Source organism: Beta vulgaris, chromosome 9, assembly GCF_026745355.1.
Source record: "Beta vulgaris subsp. vulgaris cultivar EL10 chromosome 9, EL10.2, whole genome shotgun sequence".
In the NCBI taxonomy this organism is placed as follows: Eukaryota; Viridiplantae; Streptophyta; class Magnoliopsida; order Caryophyllales; family Amaranthaceae; genus Beta; species Beta vulgaris.
Window position 1 is genome coordinate 25,486,969 of NC_079210.1, and position 9,716 is coordinate 25,496,684.

Below are 9,716 nucleotides of genomic sequence, written 5' to 3' on the forward strand. Positions count from 1 at the left end.
GTCCTGCCATGGCTCCCTTCTTATGACCTTGACAGACATCTGGGTGCGTATTAGGACTAGACTCTTAGCATAGGCTCAATTAAGAGTTTGGGGTCTTGGAAAGTGGAAGGTATTAGATACCTCTTTCCCCCATTTCTTACAGACTAGGAGAAGTTCATCTTGTGAACTTTCTAACAGCCTTGGCCATATGAAGGTAGCCAACAAGTCGATATTGGCCCCCACTTTGGAAGCGTTGGATTCTGCCGACGTTGGATCTTCTGGCTCTATGACTGGATCATCTCCAAAGATTCTAGCCATATGAACATTCCATTGCTGATTTTTTGCTGTTTTAAAGACTTCTTTGTGTTCTTGGACAATGTCTAGAGCCTGATGATTGAAACAATCCTCATCAAAGTCACCTACTTCATCTTCATGATGGTTGAAGTCCATCTTTTATAAATTTTTATGAGATGGGCAGAAGATGATTGAGAAAGTTTTGTAGAGATGAAATAATGAGTGACATCTCTAAACACGAACTTCTTGAAATAGTCGTTTTTTGTATAACGGTCATTTTAATAATAACTTCAAGGATTAAACTTTAAGTGCTTGGATCACTTTTCAAGAAGTTTAAAAGAAAACTTGACTAATTTGGTAGTAGTCCTCATGTTGACTTCATATTTATAAACCTTAGGGCTTAAACTTCAATTTTTCGATTCATTATACTCTTTTAAACGTTTGAGTTTATTAATGCATGAGTATTATGAATACAAGTACGTAATTTGGTACGTATAAAGAAAAACTGATCTTAATATGATTTCGGTTTAATCAGAAAATAAAACATATTTTATTGATCATTACCAACTATTACATAGTATCTAAAAGAAACTACGAACATATCGTTTGTCGATAACATAAACCCAGTAACATAAATGAGCTAATGTTCAATACTCCATTCAACTCTAATTTACCCTAAGATGAGCAAAACTGATGATAATTTGTGGTTCTTCGTCTTCTCTACATCTGGGTCATCATCATCTGAGTAGTCTTCATTCAATGGCATCGAAAAGCCAGTGCCCTTATGTGCTCATGCCATAAGCGACAAGTACATTGGTACTGGATCAATTTCCTAAAGCTGGTATTATTTTCCAACTGGACCATCCGGTATTTCCTTATGAAAACACCTAGGGCACTCTCACAGATAATTGATCTATGGTATTTGTGGGCTAGATCTAAAGGAATAAATTGTTTGACAATATTTACTCCCCAAGCCTTGCATACCATCATAAAATTGAGCAAATCCTTCTTTTCCAATAAGGGCCAAAGTTTAGTCACTATGAAATCTAGGTCACTTCCTAATTTTGTGGCGCTAGATTCTTTTTCCTCTACATCTTTTTGTTGGATCTTTGGATCCTTCCCAAAATACTTAAGAATCTTCACTTGCCATTTCTTGGTTTCAATATCCTTAAACTCTTCCCAATCTTCTTTAACAATATCCATATTAAATCTATGCCTCCAACATTCTCCGGGAAAATTAGGGATAGTATTAACTTGAGGATTGGCCATTGTTTTTTAGAATGAAGGTTTTTTGTATGGAGACAATGATTTAAGTAATGAATTAATCTCAACCACTATAGATCAATTTATATTACGTGAATAAAACAGTTGCTCCTATTTATAAGGGATAACTAAATATCACGTTTTACATATAATTAATTAAGTGATTAAATCATCTTTATTTTGTTTAATTTTATCCTTTATCTTTGCCCTTCGTGGGTAAAGTGGATAAACATGGTTATCCCACTACGTATCACTTAATTCTTAACTTATTTGCATTTGTGCGATTAAGAATTATTTTAATGATATTAAATTCGTGTACAAGTGGAATTAATTTGCATGTACAAGTGGAACTCTCATCATTACTCTTTAGGAGTAATTATGTTGCAACTTCAAATCAATTTCAGTTTTAGTTTCCCAAGAGTCATTGTATAACTCTTTTTAATGGGGATTTAAATTTTGTCATACATTATTTGATATGACTGTTTTATAACTCGTCCATCTTATTCGTTTTTCAAAATTTAATTATTTGTTTAAGCAAACAATAAATTTCATAAAAATTGAACAATTTAAATAATGTAAAATAAGAAATAAAATACTGAAATTAATCAAACATGCAAGAGATAGGTAAAAATTTTGTATTTTATAAAATTTAAAAAAAATTAAAATACAACCTTAAATTGAAGATTTTAAGAATCTTCAACTATTAACTTAGAACTAGGGTCCTGAGTCTAGGTTTACATTTAATTTTTTAGCGTTGGTGGTCTATAGGCGTCAGAGTCAGCGTCATAACCGCTGTCGTCGTAGTCTCGCTTGGGTTATTGTTGCTACCCCGAAATCTCCTCCTTTTGGTAGGAGGTTCATCATCATCTTCATCCTCCTTCCCTTGGTGAGCAAGAGGGGAAGCTTACTCTTCCTTTTCTTCTTCTTCCTCCTCTTCCTCATCATCACCTTCATCACCACCAGAATTTTCTGGTGAAGAAGGTGAGGAGTCTTCGGAGGCGTCTCTAGGGACGTCCTCCTATGATTAAAAAGGGTTACCTCTTTCGTTTTCAGAGGAAGAGTCCTCCTCTTCTTCCTCATCCTCTGACTCCTCAATGTGGATTATTTGAGGAGGAAGAGGTGCTGGCTCTTATGGCCAGGGTTGGTTAATTTCCAGATAACTTTCCTCCTCTAAAGAGGAGAATTCAGAAATTGTGGATGATGAGGATGATGAGTGGGTGTATGATGAAGATGATGAGTGGGAAGCCAGAGAGGTTTCTTCCTTTAAGGAGGAAAATTCAGAGATTGGGGACGATGAGGATGATGAACCCATTTGAGAAATTTTTAGGGAGAGAAAGGGAGAAAGAAAATTTAGGAGATGAAGGGATCGGGAGATGAGTTAGTTGTAACTTATATCATTACATCATTTCCTTTTTATAAGGAAAGTGTCATCTCCTAAAAACCTGAGACTTTCAAAAATTACGCCCCTTCAATTGAAACATGGGCCTAACTGCCTGTTTAAAGATGTGGACCACCTAGTCAATTATGCGTTTAAAATGGACTTTCATCTGACACTCTATTTCGATTCTAAAGGCTTGACATTAAAATGATCCATGAACAAAAAGAGCGTGCTTTTCACACGTGTTATACTCTTAGTTGTTTTTCTTCATTGATACCCTTTTTCAGAATTTTAGGAAAACTAGAAATCTTTTCAAAACAATTTAATTTTCACAAACTCCCATACAACAATTGAATTTTTTAAAATTCACCATATCTGAGGGAACGAAAACTCACCACGAAGATGAAATTAGCAAGGCACTGGCTGCCAAGGCTCTTTCCATTCACTCCATAGATGCTCGCCAATTATGCACTATAAAGGTGAATCTCATCCACTACAGGCCCATTTCGGTATTTGAAGAAACATTCAGAAACTACCGAAAAGCCTTTTGAAGAAAGAATAGCTGCTATTGGACCTGGATTTCCATTTAATCTAAGGAAACAACGTCATCAACATATACTGGAGCAGTGCTACCAATTCTTGGATTACATTGTATGAGAAGATGGCAATCCTAGGATTCTCCCTTTCACTTGAAGGTCAAGCATTCGTTTTCATTGACCTTTATCCAATAAACCTTTTAAAGCATATATTTCAAGGGTAGATGCGAGAGCGTGGTTTATGCGCATGCCACCTTTTCATGAGAAATAGATAAAAAACAAGATACTCTTATTCTTGAGGTTAGCTTCTGATGAAACTATCCCTTTTGATGGAGTTCTCTTTGATGCTCTATTGGCTTGTTGGGATCCAGCCATTAATTGCTTCTTGTTCAAATGGGGACCAATGACCATAACCTTAGCTGATATTGCCTTTCTCACTAGGACTTCTCCCACGGGTAAATATGGGACTGATCTTCCAATTTTCCATCATGTGAAGGAATACAATGAATTTATAGTCAATGTTTATCCATCTTTCACCATTCTGCTATTGCTAGCAAATGTGGCTTTCAAAGGTTTATTGATTTTTTCATCAATAAGGATTCTAGTGAAGCTGTAACTCCTCAGGAGGAAGTTTTATTCCTTACCTTTGCATTTTCTAGACTGATGATGTCAAGGGCTGGAGGTGTTGTAACACTATGGTTATCTCTAGCTATCAACATCTCTAATACCTCTTAAGAAGTTGATTTAGCTCCTATTTTATTAGTATAACTTTACAGGTGCCTCTTTAGAAGTAGATAATCCTTCAAAGGTTTTGGCATTCCAACCTCTAATTCTCCCATTATCTCTAATGATAAGGGATCTGGACCCTTATAGCTCTTAACTTGCTGGGGCCATGTATATTTCACAAGTTTATTAATACTTAAACCTCATCCTACTTTTGAAGTTGTTAAAGCAAAAGATGGGGCAGGCCTTTATCCATCTGCCTTCTTCCCCAAGCTTGAGGATTGTAGCTGTTATGGTGAAGTCAGCTTTAACCTTATTTCCTCAAATGAAGTTTGGCATCCCAGCCTATTATTTTCACATTTCTTAGTATTCTATCACCAGCTTGGTACCTGGCATATTTTCCCAAGCAAGGAGCCTCGCTATGTTAAAGAAGAAACCTGGCGCCTGTACGCAGTGCCTGCATGGATGCGATCTCTAGAAATTCATTATGGCTCCATAAAAGATGGGTATTTCTGGAGTAGTGTATTTAGATCTAGGGCTTTAATAGCAGCTGAGCCTAAATATTTTGGTTTTGAAGCCTATAATCCACAAATGGTAGCTAGATAATTTGGATTACGTCAAATGCTGGCCATACCCTATTTCTTAACACGCAATGATCCCTGGACATATAGAGGTCGTTTTGAAGAAATTAAAGCTCTTCGAAGCAAAACTCTGAACATCAACCTTACATCCATTACTCCTTGGTTATGGATTCCTAGAGCTGTTAAAGGTTTTGACACATGGTGGCATCATATCTTCCCGAATGATCAACAATGTGCTAATGCTATAGCATATTTTGAAGATTAGCTCTTCTTAGGAGGTACATGATCTAATCATTTTTTATGATTTTGAGACAATTTAACCTTCTTCTAACTTGTTTCCTGTCTTTCTTTACTCCTAGCCAAAGCTGGTAAGAAGAAGTTGAAAGTCCCTAAAGGAACGGAGTAGACTCTAGGTACGACAAGTTATACTGGAATGTCTTATACCAACAAATGTCTGAGCCTATTCCTTCAGAAGATGAGTACGATATTGTTGATGAACAAAGCATCCATTATGGAAATGTCCAAACTGCAGAGGACATTCATACTATGGAGCCAATAGAGCAAATTGATCCTTTCAAGAGAGCTGCTAGAAAAAGAGATTACAATTGTATTTCTGCTTCAAAAGGCACTCAATCTCCTGAGTTGGTGGATCATTCTGAATTAGTTCAGAAAAACTCCAAGAAGAAAGATGATAATTCTTCCTTAACTCAAAAATTCTTGAGACACTCTTACAGGAAACGTCCCAAGTTAGAGACGCCATCTAAGATTTAGCGTTTCAATATTTCTTCTGATGATAAAGAAGTTAATACAATCTCTCAAATTATTTCAACTAAGAAACTTCAAGGAACTAAAGCAAGTATATATATATATATATATATATATATATATATATATATATTCCTTTATCATGAAGTTTCAATCCTTATTCTTGACACTAAACCATTATGCATTCTTTTATGTACTTCAGGTTCGTCTGGCCATAAGAAATCTAAAGCTCTTACTGATCCTTCTTTAGTGAAGCTAGTAAATATCACTTTTGGGCAAACTATTGGTTCTAACTTTACTGGTCCAATTACGACAATTATTCCCTCCACAATTGGTTCAAGCCACAATATGAAAAATGTGCAAGTTGATGAACCTCATATTGAACATGTTGATGAGCAAGTTAGTTCTGTACCTATTGAGGTTTCCCCTCAGTTAGAGTCAATGATCATCCCTACTTTGGAAGGATATGGTCAGATAAAATAAAATAATGACAGTGCCCCCCCAAGAAGGAAATGATGCCCCCCAAGAGCAAAAAAAGAGAAAACTCAGGGAAGCAATCAACATCTTAACATGGCAACCACTGGAGAGAACATTTTCTTTTAAGGCAATGATGATCCTATGGATTCAACTCCCTTGAATGCTGAGTTCCCAAATTCTCCTTCTCCTACTACCGTCAAAGCAGATTCCTCTATTTTTCAAAGAGAGATTCCAGAGGCGTCGTGCCTTTAGATATTGAGCCTCTAAAAAGTGAGTGTGGACCCTTGAACATTTCATCAAAAGATCCTTCTTCGTCACAATCTTCTCCAGGAAGTGCTTTGCATTATTTTCCTCGTAGATTCATTTTAGATTTTCTATATTTGAATCCATATCCTCAAGAAACCAGACTTCACCATCTTGATAACTTGGCTTCTCTTCTTGATGATACAGAGGGAAGCAATTAAGAAGCAACTATCTCTTGTTGTAAAGAAGTTACATTCTTCTACCACAGAGAGCCCTGATGAGCATTCTGAACATATCAAACAAGAAGGCAAGATAAGGCGTCTTTGTCTCATCCTCTCTAAGAATCCTCATCATCAAGCATCTGGACAAATGCTTAAACATACAACTTCTAGAGTCGTTGATATCTCAAGGCTTTGAGTATTGGACTCCTTGTCTTGATTATCTAAAGGAAACTTTGCTCCTCCATCAATGTGACACTGAAACGGGAGTGCAATCCCTTAAGATTTCAGTTTGCAGGCTTCAAGAAGAGGAGACTATTTTGGAGGATCAAGCTCAATCTTTCAGAGATTTCTCTACATAGACTCAACAATCTCTAAATTCTTATGATCAGCATCTGAAGTCTCTTTCTAATGAAAAACAATCCTTACAGAAACGCTTAGCTGAGATTAAGGAAGAAGAGATCACTATTATTAGTGAGTGGTCTTCCATTTAGACTTCTATTGATGTTGAGAGGGAGAAGATAAATCAAGGACGCATTAAGCTTGCCACTTTAAGGCATGAGATGTTTAAAGAGATGGCCATCACTAGTAGAATAAATGCTTATTGCTGCGGTCATTAAGTGACCTATTGCGGCGTTTTTGACCGCGCAACAATTAAGGGGGAAACAATAGGTAAATAATATATTGCTACGATTTTTAACCGCAGCAATATATTAATGTATCACTACGGTTTTCAACGAAAATCACAGCAATATATTTATTTTATATTAGAAAAATTCAGTAAATTGTTGTGGTTTCTAGGACAAACCGCAGCAATATACTTCATCTCATAATAAAAAAAACAAGGATATTGCTGCAGTTTAGGGTATAGCCCGCAACAATATGGCCTGGGCAAGTAAAAAAAATATATTCAAAACAATAAAAAAATAAAACCAAAAGAGAAAAATAAGGGTAAACGTTGCAGATGAAACCAACATCAAATTTCTCTAAGATTTCGTTCCAGATGAAGAAAAACACAAAAAAAAAAACAACCAAACCAGATCTGGAAAATGAAACTAACATCAAAAACCAAAATTTAACTGAATATTAAACTAAAATATGAACTCTTTAACATAATTTGTAAAAATAAAATAAAAAGGAAAAAAGCGCAAGATCTAAACATCAGATCTAAATATAAAATGAAAAAAATTGAAAAAATACAAAAATAATTTGAGAACGGCCGACGATTTGCGAGCAAGGACGACGTGCGAAGAGTGACGACGACGACGACATGTGAGGTTTGCGACCAAGATTTGTGAGCAGATGAACGGCGACCACGACGTGCGAAGAATGACGACGACCACGATTTGCGAGCAGATATACTTACTGCCACCAACCGACATAAAATGGGCGGTACTTGGTAATCGAACGACGACGAACGTTGGTGAGACGAACGACGAAAGAGGAGAGGGAATGAGAGGGTCGAAGAGCAGATCTTGAATACTAGGACGACAAAAGAGGAGAGAGAATGAGAGGGTCGAAAAGCATATCTTGAATATCAATATCTTGTAACAAATCTTGATCTTGAGACTTTGTGACCGACAAAAGAGATGACAGATCGAAGAACCAGATGGTCGAAGCAGGAGAGAGAAAGTAAGAAAGAGGAGAGAGAAAGTCTGAAACTGAGAGAGGCATGAGAGAGAGAGGTGTGAGAGAGAGTGAATGAGGAGAGAGGAGTGAGAGCGCTAAAAACCCTAAGTTGTAACTGAACTTGTAAGGGATATTGGCGCGGTTTTTGACAAGAACCGTAGCAATATAATAAAAATATAATTTTTTAATATATTGCTGCAGTTATTATAAAAAACCGTAGCAATATGGTGATTTTATATTTTACCTTTTATTTTAACGTGATATATTGTTGCATATCGGGAAAACCACAACAATACCACCGCAGCAATAAGCAATTATTCTACTAGTGCATTCAACAAAGCTTGATTCTTCAGAGAGAGAAAATTTGTAATGCTTGGCCAGCCATAAAAAATCTAAGCTTGGATGTTAGGCAATGTTGGAATGTACGAAAAAATTAATCTGTATTAGTAATCTCTAGATGTTTGAAACAATTTTGCATGTTTTTGTTGAAACACATGATCATGTTGTTCCCAGATAGAGGGATGGTATTTCTTAAGGAATTTTCCATTTAATGCTCTATCTTTTACATTGCCATCTATATCTTTCAATAAATATGCATTGCCAGATAATTTCTTATGAATGATAAAAGGTTCTTGCGACTTAGGTGACCATTCTCCTAATTGAGGATCCTTGTAAGCTGCTTCTGGTAGAAACATCTTCCAAACCTTATCATTTTCCTGAAATTCTTTGAGCATTACTTTTTCATTGTAGGTTCTGGCAACTTTCTCCTTCTGGATCTTCATTTTAGCTAAGGCTTCTTCCTTAGTTTCAAGTGCATCCATTATTGCAATATTCATTGCTTGAAAATATTCTTCTCCAGATAAACCCAGTTGTTGAGCTATTTTGGATGATCTTATATTTATCTCAACAGGAATCACTGGAGTCTGTCCATACACTAAATTAAATGGGGTAGCTCCTCTTGCTTCTCTTTTAGAGGTTCTATAGGCCGATAGAACATATAACAACAATTCATCCCATTTTCTAGGATTATTATCAACCATTTTTGATATCCCTTTTACTACGATCTTATTGGTAGCTTCAGCTTGACCATTAGCTTGGGCATAGTATGGTATTGAGTGTAACTTAGTGATCCCAAATTGATTAAGATATTCCAATAAATCAGGATTTCTAAAGACTGTGGCTTGATCTAATGTCATGGTTTATGGAATTCCAAATCTTGTAAATATCTTCTCTTCCAAAACATTAATCACAACATGTGTATTGATCTTAACGAAAACATGTGATTCAACCCATTTAGTGAAATAGTCAGTAATTACTAGAATGTATGAATGCTTTTTAGAAGATGCATGATTAATTTCTCCAATGGCATCTACTGCCCATCCTCTAAATGGCCAATGCTTGATGATAGATTTTAATTCTGAGGCTGGTGCCCTACTAATAGTTCCAAACCTTTGACATCTTTTACAGCCTATACAATCCTTCCTCATAGTAGGCCAATAGTAACCATGTTCGTACAATAGCCATCTCATCTTTAGGCCATTTTGATGAGCATCACATAGTCCTTGATGAAACTTAGCCATGAGGGTTAGAGCTTCTCCAGCATCTACACATTTTAAAAGCAATCCTTCTG

General features: G+C 36.1%; 1 protein-coding gene across 1 annotated transcript; it reads right to left on the minus strand.

Moving 5' to 3' along the window:
* Positions 1 to 8,529: 8,529 nt before the first annotated feature.
* On the minus strand, positions 8,530 to 9,282 carry LOC104902862 (uncharacterized). Its single transcript, XM_010690780.2, has one exon. The coding sequence runs from the start codon at positions 9,280 to 9,282 to the stop codon at positions 8,530 to 8,532; it is 753 nt and encodes a 250-aa protein (XP_010689082.2).
* Positions 9,283 to 9,716: the final 434 nt, after the last annotated feature.